At 39.5% G+C, this 23,006-nt stretch overlaps 1 protein-coding gene across 2 annotated transcripts; it reads left to right on the forward strand.

Annotated features, from left to right (window-relative positions):
- The first annotated feature begins 74 nt into the window (after window positions 1-74).
- Window positions 75-22,499, forward strand: LOC111567730 (protein FAM163A-like). Of its 2 annotated transcripts, XM_023269020.3 has the most exons (6): window positions 75-8,395; window positions 9,025-9,072; window positions 15,599-15,705; window positions 17,401-17,424; window positions 17,561-17,675; window positions 19,582-22,499. In XM_023269020.3, exons 5-6 carry the CDS (start codon window positions 17,583-17,585, stop codon window positions 19,957-19,959), a joined length of 471 nt encoding a protein of 156 aa, XP_023124788.1. In that variant the 5' UTR covers window positions 75-8,395; window positions 9,025-9,072; window positions 15,599-15,705; window positions 17,401-17,424; window positions 17,561-17,582; the 3' UTR covers window positions 19,960-22,499. The 2 variants fall into 2 exon arrangements, with proteins under 2 accessions (XP_023124788.1, XP_054861897.1); XM_055005922.1 differs by lacking the exon at window positions 17,401-17,424.
- The last annotated feature ends 507 nt before the right edge of the window (window positions 22,500-23,006 follow it).

The raw sequence follows: 23,006 nt of genomic DNA on the forward strand, positions 1-23,006 counted from the left end.
CATACTAAAAATGGAACAAATTCACATCTACATGAATATGACATTTTGGATATTTTACTCCTCTGTAAATGCCAACTTAAATGGCTCACCTGCACATTTGTTAACATGCAGTCACATTAAAACAAGCAAATATTGCTTCAATCCACTCTAACTAACAACGAGGTCATTTTAAAGTCACCAGTGTTTGTATGCTGTTGACTGAGTGTGGTGTAATTTTTACAGCTTTAAATTAAGTGTAAATGAAACATTATTCAGAGACTTTCCTGCCTTATCCCCGAAGAAAAGGTTGTTGCAGGCGATACTGTGTCAGGCTTGTGGTTGGTGACACTATTGAATGTAATTAAAAACTAATCTGGAGCCCAGCCCAGCAGAGCGTGTTAACAGAATTGACTAATATGCCCACAGGGGCATCTCATGTTGTAGCAAAGTCTTCACCTGCAGTCTGCAGTGGCCTCGCATAACTAGAACTGTTACCTGTACGATGGATAGAAAACAGATTGTTGGCATAAACAGGATAAGCTTCATGTACAAACCTCATCATATAATACATCTGCAGTACAGTAGATACACTACATGACTAAAAGTAGGTGTGGACATCCAGTTGTTTCACCGTCACTGCGCTGTTTAACTTGAGCTTTAACTTATCTGCTCTAACAGACTCCACTGTTCTGCTTTCAGGCTTTCCACCTTGTTTCAGAGCTTGGCTGCAAAAGCGTTAGTGAAATCGCCTGCTGACGCTGGTTTTCTGTCACATTTCCAGTTCACCCCAAAGGTGTCGGACAGAGTTGAGGTCACAAAAGGTCAGCATGTCTAAAATACATTTTATGCTGCAGTGTTAAACCTGCAATTTGGCCACTTGAGGTCAATGGAAACAAGCTGCAAGCACAGCAAGACTGTCACCTCCTGAGTTGAAATGGCAACTCGCTGGCCAACAGATGCCTGTTCAGACACCCAGAGGAATGTCAATCATTTGGAGCCTTTGTGGTGTTTTTGACTGCCTGGTGACTCCGACATTGCTTCTCTTTTTTTGCTAGATTTGAATGATTTATCTGAATTCTGTACTAGCTACTCACTCTGGGGTAGGTAGCAGCACATAAAGGCAATTTTATAAGGGAGACATTTGAAATCTATAGAAATTTATGGAACAGCTACGTAATATCAAAGATTGCAGTTTTATGACACTTGTTCTGCTTTTCCCCCATGAAAGCCAATCACCTGCTCTGTTATAGATAAACTGGGAGACATCCAGCCAATCACATTGCAGCACTGACCCTACTGTAGCATCATGAAGTAGCAGAAGTTTCATCTGCAGGGAAAAACACTTTTTAAGCCTTATTTGGAGCCAAACTTATTGAACTTAGTGTAGTTTTTTAAAATTACACTTGACTGGTGATTCTATACATGCAGTCTTTATGTGTGGATGACTATTGAAATTGCAGTTATAACTCTCTCCCTATTCATTTGTACAGGAACAGGGGTCTTGTTAACTCAGGATAACTGCACAGAAAGTGTTACCAAGATGACTATTGAGCAGTGAGACTTGCCTATAAGGACTTCGGCCGGTCTACCATGGTCTGTTCTGGAATATTTTTTCTTGAGAAAACTTGAGAATGGGGAGTGTGAGGCACCACTGGAGCAACAGTGAAGGCTGAGTTCTGAAATCTGTTATTCCTATGAATAATATATGTGTGTAGCATAGTTGGGCTTAGGACTTTGTACTTTAGTACAGTTTCTAGGTATTTATACTGTACTTGGATATTTCCTGCTACTTCATATCCTCTTAAATTTCTTTCATATGAAAATATACTTTTACCTGTGCTGCATTTATATAATGGCTTCATTTTAAAAAAAAGATGAATATTTAATGGTTAATGAATGATTTAAAAAATACAATGGCTGTTGATTAATGGTGTATTTACGGTTTAAAACAGGACATTTTGTGTCATTTTATGGCATATCTGTAGTATAAAAAGTGTAAATGTTGAATATATCCATAAAATAACCAGTAAGTACAGTCAAAAGAATAATTACTAATTTAGTAATAATTACTAACCCCTTACCCTATTATTAAAACACAAAAATACTCAGTTAACAATGTGTCCATGGTAATAAATAGAAATACAAGACAAAAGAAAAAAAGTGATTTTCTGTATTGATGGTGTTTGTAGTTTAAAAATAACACTTTGTGTTACTTAAATAGATCCATAAATTAACAGAAAAAGAACTGGCTGTTTATTACCTGGACTTGTTTTTGTAATAATTTTTTTTCAGTTAATTAATGGTTCACCTATTGGTAAATTTAAAAAGTTGCAATCCCAACTACTGATGGTATTGCTATTGGAAAATGTAGAGAAAGAAAATACACAGTGCAAAATTTGTTTTGCAATATACAGTCATACAACTGTTAATACACAGAAATTTCTTAGAGTGTGGCTCCATGCTTCTAGTAAAAGACACATGAATGCATCAGTAATTATAATCCAGTAAAATGAGGCATTCTTCATAATAGGCACTTGAGGTTTTTGCTGCTATAGGTATATTTTTTATTATGTTAGTCCAGGATGACACTCGAGTGCAGTCCTGTGGGCTGTAATGTGGAAACCCAGTAAAAATGAAGTCAAATCTACCTGTGGGGAAACATGGTGTCGCTGCGCTGCTTTTAATGATGCAACGTGGAATTGTTTTGACAAGTTTTGGGTTTATATGGTAGCAGCATGCAGAACTGTAGAGTCCCACAGAGCATTCCTGGTGATGACAAACAGATCTAATTAGATTTCAGTTCATTGTGATCCGAGCTGTGCCTCCCTGGTAGATCAGCTGCAATAATCTCCTCTATGGAGAACACAGGATATTAAGCAAAGGCTACTTGTGCTGCAAAACACCAAACCCAGAGATACTGCAGCTTCGACGGGCAACGTGGAAGAAGCACATTATGAATATGAACTAATACTAAAGAGGCTAGCTTGAGGAGAGCTTCAGTCCTCCTTCATTGCTGCTGTTCTTTTCCTGAGCTGTGTTCGCTGCAGCACAAAAACATCCTTAAGGTTGAGCTACTTGAAAATCTGTTTTCACACTTGGCGCACTGGCCCTCCAGGATTTCACATAACGGTGTAGTGATGTTTCAATCCGGTGCACTCAGAGGCCATTGAAATCACTTGACTTTATTTTGGTGTTGATAAAAACGCGTGGGAAGACCTTTTGGCCTGTGAATGAATGCCTGTTGCTAGTGCTCATTGAAATGTGGTGTGAGGCGGCCAGGCCTGCAGCTTGACATATTCGTCTTTTTCAGTTTTTTGCTATTTTTTAGCATTTGTTCTCTCCTGTAGCAACACTGTATACAAAAGAGTGGGATTATTAAGCGATTAATCAGGTCGTGTTTTTAGCAGCATAACAAGATTTACTGTGGCTATACTCTCCTTGTCAGCGGATAGCAGCAGAACACATTGCCTCCCACTGGCAATAAAAGATCCCATAATTTATGTTGTGTTTGCAGTGGGACACTTTGACCACCTTCTTTATTTGGAAAAGGTTTGGTTTCAGATTTACGAACAGAGACGACCTGTAAAAAAGCATTGGATATTGATAACGTCAAATCTACAGATACTGTGTTTTCTGCATTTACATAGATATTATAGATATTTAAAATGATATCTGTGAAATTTCAGACTGATATATCAAGTGCTCTCTACGATTATTTAAAAACAAAAAAAGATCCCATTCTCTGTTCTATTCTGAATCAATGACATGATGAGAAGATAATTTCTGGCTTTTATCTTTGTTAGTTTCTGAGATATTGTCATTCAAACATAACCTCAAATTTCAATGTGCAAAAAAAAATGTGCTAAAAGTGGATCAACAGACATTTATTGAAAATAAAGTAAATTAAGAATGCATTTAATATATCAAGCTAAAATTTCACAGCTATCCTTATAAAATATCTATATTTCATGGAAATCAGAGATGATCAATTGCAAATTGTTCTAAAAATATTGGTGATTTGAGATTAAATGACGCAATCTAATTTAAACCATAAAGTGAACAGTTGGAAGAAAAAAGCAAAACTTTGAATAACTATGCTGGATTTTTTAAATCAATTTTGTGGTTTGCCACACACGTGCTCCAAGACAAAACAAACAAAAAACTAGAAAACAAGATATCAGTTTCTATGTCACCCTGGTGTGGATAAAGGTTTCAGCCTGACCACCCTTATTAAAACGATCTGTCACATCTGGGCATCTGCTACAAACTACAGGTGTGTAGTTGAGATCAAAATGAAGGCCGGGTCAGAATGTGGGTGAAGTCTGACTCATTAGAATGTCAGCATGTTATTGGACATGACATTTTGTGTTTTTTTTTTCTGCATCATTTTGCACACCCCCATGCCAAACAACATCAAATATCAACTCACAATAAGGCTATCACACACAATCACATTTTGAAACAGCTAGAGTTTTTTGCACACCCTTCTGGCTATAGATCACATGGGAGCTACAAAGGACCCCACTTTTGGACTTTTGGGGTAGTGGAGGTGTACTGTATAAGGCCTTTACAGCAGACTTAAGAGGATTTATAGCTGCAAAACGTGTGAATATTACTCTGCAAGCGGATTAGACTGATTCATCAGATCTGGAAACAGTTCACCTATTTTGCCAAACTTCTCTCTTGTCGTGTGTTAAATTGTGATGTAGAATAGACAGGTTTTGCGTTGTTCTGGGTGTGATGCCATTTCAAGCTAGCACTGAAGACAAAATGCAGCTGAGGTTGGTTGGAATAATTGAGAGTTTTCTCATACTGAGAAAAAACAAATTGAAATGTTGGACTGACTGGTTTTGTCTTTGCAAAGCCAGCTGGATACATCTTCTTGGGAACATGAATATCTGTGCAAACCTTCATGACAGATCATCAAATAGTTTGGATAATTCAATCTGCCACAAGTGGTGGATGCTGCCCATAGAGTCTCACCTGTAGTCTGGCAAAACATACAATTACCATCCCTTTGTCTCTGCTTGCTACTTAGAAAGAAGATAAACTTCCCTTAAACTTTCTTTAAACAAACCATAGAGCTTTGGGTAACTGTGCACTTTATAAAAGAAGATATGGAACAGCTCCTCCATACATTCTCTGCTTCCTTCTGTGCTTTTGAGGAAAACGAGCGTTTGCTTCTCTGTGTTGTCTGTCTGTGCAGCCGAGAGTAGCAGCGGCGTCTCAGCCCTTCTTTAGATCAGAAAGTCATGATTCAGCCTTTGGAGTATGTAACTGTGTCACTAGTAGTATTGCCAGTAAATGAGCTCAGCCGGTGCTGTCGCCAGTAACTGGTGGTCCTGCTAAGAAAGGCTTTGTGACTTTGCCCCGGGGACTCGTGCTCATGCTGTGTTCCACTGTCAGAAGCCATTCTGTCTCATTCGCTCTCTGTCTCCATCTCTTAGACCGAGTACAAACGCAAAGAGGAAGTGTATCACAAATGCATGCAGACAAGCTTGCCTGTGAACCAGAGAAGATTAGATTAGATTTGGACACACACACACACACACACATATGCTCTCGCCCTGTGTAAACTTTCCAATGCTACACTCTGTGTCATTCCTGTTGTCATTCTAATTTCATCTGAGGATCCCTGCAAAGGCTGTATTGAACTCAAGTCATGAGGCCGAGGCCGTGCTGAGAGCTTGTATGTTACTGTGCATGTGTGCAGCACAGAGAAGGTAAATGGAGACGGAGATGGTGTTAAAAAAAAAAAAAAAAAAAAAAAAAGAAAAAGCAGCACTGGATAAGTTCACGTGTGTTCTTTGTGTACATTGTGTGCTCTTATGTGCCATGTATAACACTGTGCTGGTTTTAAATTAATCAGTGCACTGGGGTGTATCATCTAAGCCGCTGTAATGTGTCGATTCTTTTATTCAATTGCAGCAGTAATCGTAGAGCTCCCCACTGGCCTCCCTTCATCAACCCCCTGCCACAAAGCTAGCTTAACTTAGCCACAGAGACACACAGGAGGAAGGCAGAGAAATGCTAAAAGAGATGAGCCATTTTGTGGATCAAGATTACACTTAAACAAGTGTAGCCGCGGCTAAATCTCCTCATTATATGGGTATTATGGTCAAGATGGACCTTGTTTGCAGGAGCAGTCTGATGTGGTTAGCTCCAGCTGCTTTAGGGAATTACAGAGATGAAGATAGTTGTAGCAAAGATTTATGGAATAATCCTCCAGTCACATGTATTGGAGGTAAAGAGATTATTGCTTTTTGCTTTTTGCACAGCAAACGTCAGCACCAAGGACAGCAGCAACATTCATTCACCACCGAACGGTTTCCACTTGAGACTTATTGCTCTTTTTTCAGTATAAATGGAGTTTCTCTGCCTTTTTTTTCCTGAGGTCAGTGACCCCAACTTATTCTAATTGCAGACCATTTAGTTCACATCATTTCCTCTAATTTATTCAATATATTAATCTCGGTGTGAGTATTCTCACAAGACATCTTTAAAAACAGGTCTGTAGCTGTGTTTGACTTCATTAATGTGTAGACAGATTATAAAACACTTACATTAACAGCTTTTTGGTGTCAGGTCCCCATTGATAAACATGAAAAATCATTCATAACGCCTCCTAAATTTCTTGCTTTCTGCGCTGTCTCGATTTTTGCAGTTTTCATCAGTTAAAGTATGTAGCTTTTAAATCTTGATGATTTTTTGATGAGGGATTTTACAGTAACTCAATTCTGCAGTTGTTAATGTAAATGCAACGAAGCCCTTCAGCCAAGAGGTCAGAGGTTAAATGAATCGGTCCTAAAGACAAAAAGTGTCCTGTTGTAAGAGAATAAGCAGTAAATCCAGCAAATCCCACATTTCTTTAAGTGTGGCTGCGTCAGTAGATAACTTACACCATTGAAACCCTTTTTTATGGTTGTGTGTGTTTACATTTCAGTGCATCTGCTTCAGTATGTGCAGCCTGTTTTTACTTAAGGATTGAAGCACTTAGTACATTTTGCTACTACAGCTGCTACAGTCATTGTTTTATGTACTGTTTACTTTGCTACTTTAATATTAACTTCATGGGGGAAACAAAAGAGCAGCACTTTGAATAAATGCTGCAATGAAGCTGTTCAAATCAGACTAGTTGGTGGAACTGGGCAGGGAGTAAGATTAGGACAGATTATTTCAAATAAAAAAAATTTTGTCTGATTTTGAAGCTGATTTTAGATTCTAGATTTCTATTTTGGATTTTTGAGGAGATTTTCCCCTCTCAATTTGGTTCCGTTCAGTTCCCAGAACTAACAAAGCCTCTTGGATGAGGCTTAAAATGTAAAATCTGTTAAGTAATATAACACCCAAAGCCAACACACGCAATCATATAGTGTTTATATAGAGTGAGAAAAAGCTTTATTAATTGTTAAGTCATTTACTGATGATTTACATCCGTTTTCAGCCATACTGGTCTTCTTTTTCAGATTCTTGAAGATGTTTCATCTCTCATCTGAGAACTTAAGATACCACTAGTTCAGTTACTTTTTTACTGAAGTTGCTTTTAAAGCTGGTATAATTAAATTGACCTGGAGGGCTGAGAATCTTCACAGACACTTCAGATTGCCTTTTTCCTCAACCGGTAAGTTTTCCTGTCAGAATACCCCAAAACTTGCATGGGGTTTTGGTGCACAGGGTTGTGACAGGTTGCCATCACTCTCTCATCCTAGTGAAACTTGCTGGAGAAAGTAGGGAGGCATCTTTTTTTTTTTCAAAGTTTAGAAAGACATCAAGGTTTTGGGTGTAATTTTGTAAAAATCACTTCCACAGAGGTGCTCACCACAGCTCAGACCAGTTTTACGCTTTCATCCCCCTTCTCCCATCAACATCACCTTCCCTTTCCACCCTCCCAGCAAAGTGATATCACACCGCTGACACTGTTGCTCCCCCCTTAGGTTGCGGTTCTCACCACCCCCCGCCCCACCGGGACCTGGCGGCGGTGACGACGGGTGCCAAACCGACCCCCCCCCCCTTAACGCGAGCCTCGCCGGGGACGCATCCAAGCCGAGCGATGACACTCAGCCTCCGGACCGCCGCCGCCTCGTCTCATCCAGCGCTGCGCAGAGGAAGAGGAGGAGTAGGAGGAAGAGGAGGAGGAGGATGCCATGAGATTCCCTGCAGGCCCTCACTGCTGGCACCTGGCTGCGAGTGAACCGGGGGGACAGAGGGGATAACCGACGGCGGAGGATGACGCCACGGTTCCGGCTGTAGAGGGGGGGAGCTCCGGGCGCCTTTAATGACCGGTGCTGGAGAGGAGATCACCGGACTTCATTGTGTATTGTGGAGCTGGAGCGACCGCAGTTCTAACAAAAAGAAGAAGAGGAGGAAAAAAAAAAAGAATCGAGTCTCTCTAACAGGTTGCAGAGATTTTCAAAAGGTAAGACATCGAGGATTGACAATCAGCCGTGCGCCTCTCACTGCCTCTGCGCATCAATTTATCCGCTTAATTGAGTAAAATGGAGCTAATCAGTGATGTAATAGCAGCTAAATTGACCTCTAGCCGCACATTCAGTTAAAACACGAGCTGTGTCTGTATCAGAAAAGTAGTGATTTGTGATTTATCCTGCAAAAATATCGAATGTGCAGTAGTTTGGGCATTAGATGTGGATCGGCAAGGTGCGTAAAATCTCCATCCTGTTCTTTTCTTAAAATAATTTACTATGAGCCGTTTGGTTTGGAGTAAGAAGAAGAGGAACCATGTGCAAGATTTCATTTAGAGACTTTTTTTGCCCTGAAAATGCATTTTATCCTGCATGATTTCATGAGACAGTATGAGCACTGACATAGACAATGTATGAGCAGAAACAGGAGTGATGAGTGTCATGGGAATGATGAATGAATGGATTTCTGATGGGAATGGAGACAGATGCATCTGGCTGACTTTCTGCCCCCACCTCGAGACAAACAGGCGCATTTACTGTAGCTGCAGTGCTGACCACATCACTGCTGGGGCCCCAAGCATCTCCTGAAAACCTGCTTATAACTGATGTCTTTTTTCTTTCCTAGGAGGGGTTTTGCAGCAGGATGCCATCCCCCAGACGGTGACTGCTACAGGTAAGTTCTGTGCTTCTTTAGGAATCTATATCTCTTTCACATGTGCAGCCTTTGTTTCAGGTGTAAAGAGAAATAGCTTTAGCCACAAGGTTGTCTGATCTTTATTCTGCACCACAGGGATCTTGCTCTTGGCAAACTGTGTTAAAGGAAAGTGTTTTCGGCTCTTATATCTTGAACTGGGATCTCTAGAGCTCAATTGGATTTCCTTATTTTTGACTGCCCAAACTTCAACTCCAGTTCTCACGTATTCAACCATAAAAGATCCAAAATAATTTACACTGAGGTAATTGGGATACATGGAAACCACACCAAAAGAAACCAGATTGAGTGTACGCAGTCATATGGAAAAAACGGATGACTGAATTCCGTTTAGAGTATTTGAAAATGAAATCTTTCCCCCTGCACCTCCTCGCTGCCTTTGTTCCCTTCTGCTCGGCTCTGGTAGTGGGTGTCTCTGTCCTAGATGTGGATGTGTTCCTCTCCTCACACGCCGAGATGAGTGCTTTTCAGAGGCGGACGAGGCAGAAAAGTCCCGATTTTACTATCTGGCTAAATTGCCCTGTGATGGAAAAATATTGTTAAAGGAATGATACTTGAATAATTGAAGCCCCGGGGCTTTAAAATTGCAGGGACTCGCTGTGATTTCCAGCGCAAAGTTGGAGGCCACCTCAACAAAATATTCATGTCATTATTTAAGAATGGATTTAAGGGAGCCACTCAACCACTCAGGTACTGGCACCCTCTGCTGCTCTGCCTGCATGAGCTCAGTTTCCCATCCATCGCTGGTTGTTGAATCATCTCTGTGTGTATTCTCTTTGACAGGAATTAATCCACATAATAACTTTCTTTTTGTCATCGTGTTATCTTAAATGAGAATTTAAAATGAAGAGTGATGATTTTCAGCTTTAAAAATGATGTTTGGAACACATAACGTAGCACCTCACACACATAGTTTTATTATTTTTACCTGCTCTATAATATAAAGGGCACTGAAGTGTATTGATTTTTAGGAGATATTATAGAAAATATGTAAATAAAAGATAATCTAGTAGGAATACAAATGGGCTGCCAGCTCTGACTGTATGTAAAGGATAGTATTGTAGCCTCTAGATCTGAAAAAGGAAAGTGAAAGCATTTTAAAGCTGCAGTATCTCTCACATCCAGCAGGGGGTGACTTCTCTGATGCAGAACAATCAAATTGTATAGAAGTCTATGTGTGATTCGTTACGTCAGTAAACATTTTCCTGAATAGTTTATGGTCTCTTTCAGTTGTTCCAAGTCTCTTTCAATACAAAATGATGTTTATTTTGAAACCTATGGTCCCATTTTAAGTAAAAAAGATGATAAAGTAGCATATGCTTCAGGGTGTGGTTACCTTGCGATTGGTAAATCACTATTATAGTGTCTTCGGCTTCTCAGTCAGATGCATCTCTTGCTTATCATGTCCGATTTCAAGAAATTAAGATGACAATGGACAAAAACCAAACTTCTTCATGGTTGCAACGTCCATCGTTTTCTTCAGTCTGTTGTTGCAACAATACAAGCCGATGAACAGGTGCTGAAAATAATACATATTACAAGGCATTTTTCAAGCAAGAATTCCAAGCATTTGAACATTTTCTGCTGTTTTTTGTTTTGGTTTGGGGTTTTTTCCCCCCAATTCCATGTCATTAATTTGAATATATTTGGTTTTTGGGGTGCCGGTTAGACAAAACAAGGCACTTGTCAGGGGTGTTTTTCAAAATTTTTGGACATTTGGAGTCAAGAGGTGTTTAGCTTAAAGCCTGTAAACAGTGATAAGCAAATCATTGTTCTTTATACAATCCTTGAGTCTATCTTAGGTTCACAGGAGGTTTCTGTGCTTTACGGTTTCTTTATCAGGTTCAGTCACTTCCTGGAGTCTCTGATGATTGCTAGTAAACCTCCCAGTGATGGTAATACACCAAGAAGTCACTGCTCCAAGCTCCCAGCCCAAAAATCATTGGCCCCCTGTGAAACTTTAACTTGTTGTTTTTAGCCTTGAGGTTTTTACGGGTTAATCAGACAAGCTTAAAAGTTTAAATTGGAGAGTTTTAGAGGTGGTGGTAGGTAGACTTTGCTGTGTTCAGATGCAGTCAGACCAGGTTTTTCCCCATTTGCAGTCTGTGCGCAAAGCTAAACTCATGCTGCTGCTGCTGACGGCTTAATATTTAATTAACAGATTTGATATCACTTCTCATCTCTCAGACAAGCATATTTCCCAAAATGTCAAACTATTTCTTTAACATGCAGCTTTGGGTTTTCCAATTAAATTTTTAATTTCAAAGCTTCTCTAATTTCCACGGTTCACCCAGGCATCACATGGGAGCAGACGTACCTAATTTCAAAACACGAACCATCGCCACGTCGTCCCACATGAAACTTCTGAGGAAAGCAGTGTTTGTACCTCTTCAGTGTTCGATCGGGGATAGATATGTTGGGTGGCAGAGGAGCGTGTGTGTGTGCGCTGCGTGTGTTTTCATGCATTTGCATTTAGCTGACTGCTAGGATCGTTTCATTTCCCACAGAGAAAAACGAATTAAAATATGACACCTCTCTCTTCTGCCTCTCATCTGCTGCTTTTCACCCTGTCAAGAGATGACAAAACTGCTAAATATAGTTCTGCAAGTGGAAGGTGAAACCTCTCCACCTCTCTTAACAGTTGGAACTCTGTGGAGGTTGAAAGAAGAGGATTTTGTGATGGCCTAAACAAAAGTTTAATCATTTCAACAATCAGCTGCACAACTGATGTGCATTTTGCATGTGATGGAAAGAGAGCAAGGGAGAGAATGAACATATTATCTGTGTACTAAGGCAGGATGTTAGGGTTTAAAATAAGATAAACATGAAGAATAATGTTGTTTCATAACCCTAAATATCACAGTATGGCAGTACAACACAATGTCCTCACTGTTCCGTAACATAGAAACACTTGCACATGAAACACTAGCCTCATTGATAGATCAAAATTATTCTACATTTATAAATGGTGCAAGATTAATCGTTAAAAGTTTGTTTCTGAGAAATACCAAATTTCGTGAATGGCTCTGAAGCTTTACTGGGCATTCCTGTGAAGAAGATGCCATTCAGAGATTGGAAACTTTTCAAATGCTTGCTTGTTTAAATTAGAAGTTATCACAAAGAAATAATTGTTGAATTCTTCTGCTGTAACATAAACAAGGCTCCAAAAGTGAACTAATTCAAGCTGCTGAGGGGTTTATCCTGTTTCATTGTAAATTCATTCATTGCTTTTCCCAGAAAACAGATATTTGTGCCATGATTGGATCTTAATTACGGACATGCCTTCAGGAGGTTCTAACTTCTCTTGTTGTGTTTTTATGTCTACAGGCTTTAGCTTTTTAGAATTAATCGAATAATCCATTGATAATCCTTCTTATTGCCTTCAAAATAAGGCAAATAGTGAAAAATGTCCAGGGAAAATTCCTGAGGCCGAAGGTGATGCATTCAGGTTGCTTGTTTTGTCCAGTCAGTCGGCCTAAGCTCAAAAACATTTCATGGACTTTGAAATAACACAGAAAAAAGCTCAAATTTGAGAGACTGGAAATGATATTGTAATTTTTGCTTGAAATCAGTTGGCATTCAACAATCGTGTTGAAATTGAACTTTTCTGGTTTCAGCTTCTTAAATAAGCATTTTTAGGGCTTTTTTTTAGTCTTTTATGTGAATAAATTAAATCTCTTTGGCTTTTGGACTGTTAGTCGGGCAAAATAAGACATTCAGCAGTATTACTGTCAGTGTTTGACCAATTTCTAGACTTCAGAAATCAGTTAATTAAGAAAATAATTGAGTGATTATACAACAGCAGCCTAAATTGAAGTATTGTCCTCAGTTAAGAGTGGCAGTGTTGCTGACAGCTGAAGGCCTCTCTCCTTCTCACACACATCACATCACATCACATCACATCACATCACATCACATCACATCACATCACATCACATCACATCACATCACATCACATCACATCACATCACATCACATCACATCACATCACATCACATCACATCACATCACATCACATCACATCACATCACATCACATCACATCACATCACATCACATCACATCACATCGTCTTTTGGCAAACCTCAAAATCCCCTCAAATCTCAGGGATACACATTTTCCTCAGCCCTTCTCTTGTACAGTGACGGAGTGGATCCTTTACTTACTGCGACTGAAGCTCACTTGACAGATACACGATGTACGACTAGAGTCTCCGGGTCACCTGGGACTCGGTACGATTAATGACTTAGAGGAGGTTCTGTTGTTGTGGAAATCAGATGCCTGTTGGCTCCTCTGGGATTCTCTCATCCTACTTCATCCCTTTCAGTTGTCCAACTCAGCAACTGACGGGATTTTCTGGTAGATCCTCTAACTTCCTTCAGCCCACAGTTAACTCTCAGGGTTTTTGTGTGGCGCTGTGTGTGCGTGTGTGTGTGTGTGTGCGCTTTTTCAGATTTGTGTTTGCGTGTTTCTCGGCTGAATCAGACAGCTTTGAACCCACTGGGAGTCATACATAAACCGTGCTGGATAAGATACTCTGACAGCGTTAGAGTTGAATCTTCCAACCTCTGTCACTTGGCGTCTTTGTCTCTCCAGTCTGTTGGAAAATCTCTAATCTGAGGCGTTACCTCAACGCTCCCTTTCTTGCATAATTTGGCTGCATGTTAGTCAAAATCGCTTATTTTTGTTTCTTGAAAGATTCCATTTCTTTGTCTGGGCTGATTCACATCAGAGAGTGCCATTATTTTTCCATAAATGTGCCACTGGTATACAGTAGAGAGTGTTGAAAAATGAGGATGCGGTTGAAAGAGTGAATGAAGAGAGTAAAGAAAGAACATAAGTAGGAGTGAGGAGACATGAGATAGTGAGCCGGAGAGGGAAGAGATGGCGATACGAGGAGCATGAGAGACTTCACATTGCTTTTAACGACATTATCGTGGCCCGTGGTGTATATAATTTAGTATGATGACGCAATGGAAGATGCTGCAGCCGGCAGAGCTGTCTGGAAGTGAAGCTCACATGCTCATTTCGACACACACACCAACTGCGGTGCATTAGAACAGTCAGTTCATTCAGTGTTAAATGATCAGATTTATGATCCTACCTCCACTCTCCTTGCATTTTTGTTTCCATTCAGACAACTGAAAAGCCAAAGAGACACAGGAAAGCAACCTTTTTGTTGGATTCGACTCCAAAGCAGGCAGCAGATCAAACCACTGAACCCTAAACTCGCATTTGTTTGAACCTTCTTGCTACCACTTTTGTCAACATATCAAATTCCAGAACATTTAAACCATTTGATTAGGCAATGAGACTCAAATGCACTACAAATTACAGCTTTGAGAGTTGCACAGCTTTCAGAAAATTACATTAAAACACCAGTAATGAGAAACAAACTGGATTTTTTTTTAAATCAATTTAATTGGCATGATTAAATGTTGTTCCTCTGCTGAGAAATATCCGGATGTTTCAGTTAATCAACTTGAACAGTAGATAAACATAATCGTCTGCTGTTGTAATTACTATAATGGCAGTGCTTGAAAATGAATATCTCAGCCATTTAAATTTAGTCTAAATTAATGTCAAATTCATGCATTTTACATGCCCGTATAATAGGTCATTCTCCCTGAGTGCATTAATTTAGGTGTTTTGGGTTGTTTATTTGGCATTTTCAAGTGACTGCCAGTAAAAAGAAATTCAGGCACCCAGAGACATAGTCTATATCTCTTGCACGCAGCTAATTTAGTGCTCATTGTCAGAGGGAGACATGTTTGTAAGATGGTCTATCTGAGGCTCGATAGTGCATTTGCTGTGTGCACTGGAGATAATTATGTGTGTGGATGTCTTGATTTCTTTTCATTTGCACCATATTTGCTCTATATGCGACTCTGTGCCAATCAGAGCTATTTGTTTGAGATTATTTTCCTGCATAGTGGAGACAAGGCTGGAGAAATTTAGAAAAACCAACACCCTACACTGTATATTTTCTTGACTTAACCATGTTTTTGCCATCTCTTGCAAGGGCTTTAAATTGTGTGTATTTTTCGAGCGTGTGCATCTTAGCAAGCAAATACTATCCAGTTTGCACGGTGACGGCTTTCCCTGCAACTTTGAGAGGTGCTTTTGAATCCAAATGACGGGATGAGATGCACGTACATATCAGATTTAGTATGCTGCAACAGTACTGCACATATGCATACAACATCCTGCCCATATGGCCGCTGTTCACGGTAGGTGCTGCTGCATTCAGCATGCTAATTCATCTGCATCCTGAGTGTTTGTTTCCCACCCAAAGCGCTCTTATTGGAATTCAGCACACCTCGTTATTGTTGCTCTTAAACATTCAGACTATAACTGACTTACTTTATGTTCTAGTAACATATGACTGCTTAGAATTTATAGGCTAAATAAAACTGAATAATCACCACTGAATTTACTTATCAACTCAGCTGTGCAATATGTTTCTCAACCTCTTTCTCCTCCTGCAGGAGCTCCAGTGAGAGGTGGTTTTGACAGTAACACTCCACAGACCTGTCATGGTTTCCTCCCTTCTTCTCACACTCTTCCATCTCTGCATCTCCTGCTGTCTTTTAATGTAAGTGTCCATCTTCCCTATTAGAGTTCAGACCTCACTGTGCCTTCAAGGATTCAGGATTATTCACTTCAATCACAGTTCTCCCCTTCCTGCATGCAAATGTTCCACCGCAACAGTTTCACCCATCACTGTTTTGAGGGAACACCGAAGCTGCGTCCTTGCTTCGCTATGCAGTGATTGGTTTGGGGACGTACAAACAAGACAGAGTGTTTTTCCTCTCTACAGCAGAATAATGGTGGCCATTATGTTCCACACAATGGGCTGTTCAAAGCAGGCTGAAAACCAACTGAATGAACCCACCCCTCCCCTTCCAAGCATATAGGAGAATCGATGGTGGATGTATATCGTTCGTTTCATTTGTAAACAGAAATGTAAAATGTATGCTCTGTGGTTTTAGTGGAGTTATATCTCCTTGCTGTTGAATGGAGACCCGTTTCTGCACAGAACCCTGTACTTCAGGTATAAACAGAGAGATCAGGCCAGCTGCTTTCCCCATCCTTGCAGTTTTATGCTAAGCTAAGCTAATTGCATCCTCCCCAAGAACAAAGTTTTTGCTTTACACATATTGTCCACATATTTCCCCCTTTTGGCCAGTGTTGTAGTTACACCAGATATGGTAACCAAATTAGCTTCTTCTGTTTAAAAAAAATTACATTAGATACAGACTTACTGTGTATAGTTGCTTTTAAATTTGCCAGATTGATTTTATTGTTGTTTATATTGCATTTTATTTAGCTGTAACTGCCATGTGTGGTGTTTTTTCCACTCATTTTGCCAGGTTTGGCTGAATAATGAATTGAAATATAATCACTATATAAGAAAAAAATCCAAGAAATCCAAATCACAGAAGCTGCAATTTTTTGATAAGGATAAGAAATGTCACAGCATATATAATTAGAATTAGAATTAGAAATGAAGCCTTTTTGTGCCACGGAGATGCCCTACGTTATAAATCATGTTCTCAAATGTAATTTTGGTTCAGCAAAACTCATATATTCATTTTGATTTTTTTTTCAGTGGAAAATTCACACGAAAATCAGCATGTGAAGATCACAGTATTTTTTTTGTTTTGTCTTTTTTGTATTGTTCAGTCATATTGTGACTGACATGAGTAGTGGTCATTTCTTCAGTTGCTTTTACCCAGTGGGAGATATTGTAGCACTCAGAACTTCCCGATAGCTCCAAATTAGGTATAGTTTTCTGGGAAATACAGTCTAAATGATGGCAGAAAAAAGATTAGCATGAATCATCTCATCTTCAGATGTTTCCATACAGTGCACCAGCGCTCACTAAATGGTTTGAAGAGTGTAACAGTTGTGTGAATCATACTCTATGGCTTGTTGCCGGGTCTCAACCGACCAAACACAATTAAGAGAATTTGAAGCAACATGTCTCCACCGCATCATCCAAACAGTAAATGAGAGCATTTGTTTTAGATGAATGGAGTTCATCTCTCCGGTAGAGTCTCACAGACTTGCAGAATAGACGCCATGGAGTTTTAAAGCTGTTCTGTAGGCTTGTGGTGGTTTGACAACTCACTGAGACACCATGACGCCTCTGTGGGACCTGAAACAACCCATCTGCTTAATAACAGCTGCACAATAGCCAACTAATTACAACATGTTTCATCAGTTGCAGTTACATCACGATGGTACATGAACGTACTAACTCAGCCTACATTGGTTTTCTTTTCAGGCATTATAGAAACCTTTTTTGGATGTGAGTATATTGAATATTCTACAGCAAATTTCATCTCGTCTGAAATCCAGCTCTCTTCTCTGTGTTTAAATTTCCATTGCTGCCTGTTCTTCATTGTTTCTTTTGTCTCTCTCGCTGTCTATTGTCTCCTCTGAAGGGTTTGATGGAGAGCTGGTCGGATGTCAGCGGGAACTATTGTTATAACCGGAGGAATTCTCGCCGGAGTGATACTGCTGTGCATTGTAGCAGTTCTCTGTTACTGTAGACTCCAGGTAGCTTCATGTGTCCATGTTTTTCAGTCATTCAAAGGAAGGAGGGTTTTTTTTCAAGGTCTATAAGCATCTCTAGATGACGTACAAAAACAGTAACTGAGCTTTGCGATGTGTGAATATAATGACAAATTGGTTTAGAAGAAAAGTTGGAATGTCTTGCACAATTTCATTTTTATTTTAAAATGCATGGAGGATGGAAACAGTCTCAAAAGGTCATTAATCTGTTGTCATTGGGAACAACTGCATTACCAGTTTGATATATTTTTAACATTTACAACTCAGTGAGATGAAAACAAGGTTATTAAAACTGAACTGATCCTAATCTGACTATGCATGTTCACTTTTGATGTAGTGGTTTTGGGATTTTTTTTCTTAGTTTTACTTTCAAACTGAATTTTAGTTTCAGGTTTTTCAGGTTTTCCTGAGGTGTGCTTAATTTGAATTGCAGTGTTTTTCCTTTAACACATACATCAACTGTACTATCTGCTTTAATTTGACATTACAAGCAGAGAGACTTTTTCATTTTGTTCAGTTTTTATTGTATTATTGTTTCAGCTTATTATAATACTTACTTAGGCGTCCTCCTGGTGCCAGTTAGAGCCAGGAAGGGATTAGCTTAGCTTAATATTAAGCATTGGAAAACAGACAAATCTGTCTCTCTCCCAAGTTCTACCTTAAAGCAACAACTCTCCAATTAACATGTTTTATCCCATTTTAAATCTTACACACACACACACACACACACACACACACACACACACACACACACACACACACACACACACACACACACACACACACACACACACACACACACACAAATGCTTAAACAATTTGTTGTTTTAGATGGAACATTTTTTCTTTTCATTTTGTGCAGGATCTTTATTGGTTTCTTGGCAACCTTGCTGTGATGACTATATTTTTTCACTACTGTTCTGTATTGACTAAAAAAACTAAATTAAAATGTTAATTAGTGAGCTTTGGAGCCATTTATAGACAATTTTAGAGAGAGGCTTGTTATTTGGTAGAGCTTGACCCACACTGGATGTTTATAGCCGGTGCAATTTTTGGGTGTAACAAAAAAAAAAATCAACATATTGCCTGATATTTTGATATATACCGGTATGCAGTAGATACAATTTAGAGTTGTGTTTGAAAAGGAAAAAAAGATGGAGTCATTGTGTATCAACTTTCCTCCAGCAGTGTATTTCACAAATTTAACAACAAACCATGAAGGATTGTAAACAGTGGAGTCGGAGCTTGCTCTGCTGGAAAAACTATGTCATGATGACAATTTCAAATGAACCCAAGCATCTTTTTTGCATTATATTTTGTAAAAACTAAAATTTTCACATTGGCAAAACAGTGGACAACAAATAACTGATATTGATATTTCTGTAAAAAGTCAATATTGGCTGAATAATGTATTAGTCTGGCTCTGTTCTTTAAGGTTAATCTCCTTCTGCCTGCAGCTATATTAAAGTATAACCATATTCCTTGAATAAGCTGGTTCAGCTAGTGGTGAGACCGTGTTTTTTCCACACCATGTACATTAGTGTTGTACTGTGAAAGTACCACATTAAGTAGTACAGCAGACTTGAAATTAGGGGAGATCAGTGATCCAGCAGACGTATCTTCCAAACCAATGCACAGACCTCTTCTCAGCTTCCAGGTCCTAATGTGGACTGTCTCTTTAACACACCAGCATAAGAATGGTATCAATCTTCTCATCTAGCTCCTGGCAACAAAACAAATAAGCCCAATTCCCACAGTGTCAAGCCACTCCTTCAATATCGTCGAGGTTCACAGTACAGTATGCTTTACAAGACAGTAATTACCCAAACCACTTCAGCTCTAATGCTCTGTCTATCCCCCCTCTGGTGTTTTCTTTGTCAACCTTCCATAGTATTACTGCTGTAAGAAAAATGACTCTGAGGTGGACGTGGGCTCCGTGGTGGGACCAGACCCTCTCTCCCACTTCCCCTGCAACGCCTGCAATGCCCTGGCCATGGACGGCGCCGCCATCACCCCCGTCTCTCTGGATCAGCTGGATTCGGGTTCCCACCACAACCACTGCCCCAGCTGTTCCCCTTATCCCGTCCGCTCCGGACTCACCGACGACATGCGTAACGGAGGGGAGCGCCTGGGCTTCCACACCTACTACGAGAACCCGTCCGTCTCCCTTCCCCTGTCCGTCACGCCGCAGGGCTCCTCACCTCTGAGTTACTACAACCCCTCGGACATGTTTCCTCCCCCGCCTCGCCCCTACAGCACCCAGGTCTGACCTCTGCTGCACGGTAAACACACCCATGTAAACGCCATCCAGCACATTCCCCTTTGGCTCCAGACTAAATTCAGGTATTAGGATACAGCACAATTACACATACGCTCACATTACTGCACATGTCACAGATTTACCCAGACTTATTCATCCAGGGAACTGACCCATAAGCTGAGCCCACTGATGGAGCCCCTGTGTGGGCAACACATCCATGCAGCAGCCCTCTGGGAGCTGCAGCATGAACAGCATTGGATCAGCAGGGAAATGCTGCATACCTCAAGTACAACCTCAACTTCTGTCACACAGGGCCACGTCACAGGGGGTGCTAATGTGTTTTGTTTTGGGGTTTTTTGTAACTGGATCATATTTGTGATCCAGTATGAGTTTAGTTGTCAGCACGTCTGGATAAATGCAGTCATTCAAGCCACATCTGAAATTAGTCAGGGACAAATGTGGCAACGCATGTAGTACAGTGACCAACTGAAAAACTGCTCCTGTGTAGGTGGTATGAATTCTCATAGTCCATGTTATTGATCATTTCCTGGTTAAAAAATATAAATTCAGAGTATATAATATCTCTATTTTTTCCCATTATGAAAGCATATTTTAATCCAACAATATTTAGTTTTCCAAATAATTACAAATATTCTAAATATTAATAGTAATTTCCAAAATATTTCCTGATAAGTTTTGTGCATGTTGTTATGTAATTTAGAAGAAAAAAAGACACTGGAATTTCCTGAATGAGTTGCTCATAAGTGTAATTCAGAACAGTTTCTGTTTCCCTAAAGCACTGAATTATAAAGAAATTTGAAGGGAAATTAGTATACAATGATCTGTAAATGCCATTCCTGCCATAATCATACCTCCTAACATTCACAGATGAACTTTAATACATTAAAATGTTTCAAAACAGCATTTCAACATGACTTACAAAACCTCAGTTATACTGAATTAGACAAGCAAGGCACTAAAAAAAAAACTCTGCTTGCCTTCTGAAAATACCCGTTTGAAATAAAAACTACATTTTCCCTGGAAGCAAAACAATGTCTTGATCACTGATTAGTTATTAGTGGTTTTGGAGAGTATAAATCCGAAAGCACAACTGGACACTTTTATGCATTTTTCAGCCAACTGAAATAAGGTTATGAGTAGCCACGGAAATCCCTTCTTCTTAGCTGTAAAGCCAAGGAAATTTTTGGTATCGATTAAAGTTTTCTACTCTAGAAAATCTAAATATTAGAATATCAGCTCACAGTTGAGACAGATGGGGTTTAGCAGTCACCTTGGTCTCCACAGTTTGTGCACATCTGGTGTTAAAATCCAAGAATTCTACAAGGACCACCACCCAAATCACAGCTTCTTTAGCTTCTGTTACTCTTCCCCGCCATTTTCTGGTGAAAGGATCAAATGTGAATCTCTCCACCTCCGTCCCCTTCAGCTTCCAGTACATGAGGGCTAACAGGTTTTCCTTTAGGAGTACTTGTTTTCCAACTGTAGAAACTACAAACGGAGCTCCGTCCAGAGGAAATACACAAAGGACTGCGAGTTTTTAAGCTATTTTGTGTATCTTGTAGTTACATTAAGGAGTCTAGTTTGCTTGTGTTCTCACCTCTGGATAACGAAACTAGACCACTACATGGAGGTTTTCTCTGCTGTGTCTTCCATATAAGTTGATGTATTTAACTTTTTCATGTTTACAGAGTGGTAAAAAGCAGGTTTTAGAGAGGCAGAAACAAAATATTCCAATCATGTACCATATTTTCTTGATCTTGAAGCTTCAGTTTTGTATCAATAAGCTATCTGCTACAGTATAGTAATAAGATGCAGTGTCATTACACAATGTAAGCCTGAATCTATATATTTTTTAAGGAGTATTGTAGTTTTTGTGAGGAATGTCAGGGTTTAGGTGTATTTTAGCGAATTAGATTTTTTTTTTTCATCTTAGATTCTTTGTGATGATGCAACACAGGAACACACTGAGAAGAGACTGGGAATGTACACGTGGAAATGGAAATTTCACTTCAAAAATGCCCATGAATTGTGTGAAAAGTGTGGAAAATTGTAAAAAAAAAAAAAAAAAGTACAATGATAGTGACTATTACCGATCAAAGACTTTTATTTCAAAGACATATAGAGGATATTTATTCAGTATATTATCAGATCACATTGCTTTGACTTCATCACATTTCCCGACTTTTTTTTACCTCACAGCCTCTTGTTGTACAGAAATGCTATGTTATATGTGTAAAACTGCTCTTTTTTTTTTGGTTTATTTGATGTCCACTTGGCGTTGGTGTTCACTGGTAAAGGAAGCTAAGTTTTCGTGCTCACTGGTTTGTTGCACCACATAAAGCACCACTGCTGTATCAGAACTGAAAAGTTTTTATTTTTAGGTTCCTGATTGTTAAAAATTGGTATTTTTCAGATTTTACTGCATTGATAGTTTTGATATACCCTGATACAGTGAGAAAAATCCACCATGTTTCACAAAATGTTCCTTTTTTTTTGAGGAGGAATAAATGTTTGTATATCTGCCTGGACTTTTTTTTTTTTTAGTGTTGTGTGTCTTTTCTTAGACAGTGACTCAGATAGTAGATACACAGGATGTTGAAATCGTAGTTTCTGGTTAAAGAAAAGAAAAAACACAGACATACATTATAGTGGGAAGTGTTGAAAGAAACCACAAAGAGGAGCGGAATAGGAGCTTGAGTAAAATTGAAGACAGAAGTGGAAAGGAGCTATGAGCTGAAGCTTGAAGAAGGGGAAGTAAAGCTTGAGTTTCTCTGTCGTTCCTGATGACAGAGTCAGAATTAAGTGAGGAATCTCAGAACTGATGGAGAAACTGCATCGTCACATGAAAGTGACTCTTAGAGTAAAGCGGGGAGGGAAAAGTGGGTGTCATATACAGGCGGAGGAGCAGAATCCTTTTTGTTATTCTGCATTCATGCTTTGGTATTTATCACTTTACCTGCTGGACTCGTTTCCTTCCCTGTCAGGCTGCTCTGCCCATGATAATAATAGAACGACAGATCTGTGTTACACCAACA

The sequence above is a fragment of the Amphiprion ocellaris genome, chromosome 20, assembly GCF_022539595.1.
Source record: "Amphiprion ocellaris isolate individual 3 ecotype Okinawa chromosome 20, ASM2253959v1, whole genome shotgun sequence".
Taxonomy (NCBI): Eukaryota; Metazoa; Chordata; class Actinopteri; family Pomacentridae; genus Amphiprion; species Amphiprion ocellaris.

Coding starts and splice junctions, on each gene's coding strand:
- LOC111567730 (XM_023269020.3), top strand. CDS start 17,583: ATGTCAGCGGGAACTATTGTTATAACCGGAGGAATTCTCGCCGGAGTG. Junction 17,676..19,581: donor TCTGTTACTGTAGACTCCAG/GTAGCTTCATGT, acceptor AACCTTCCATAG/TATTACTGCTGTAAGAAAAA.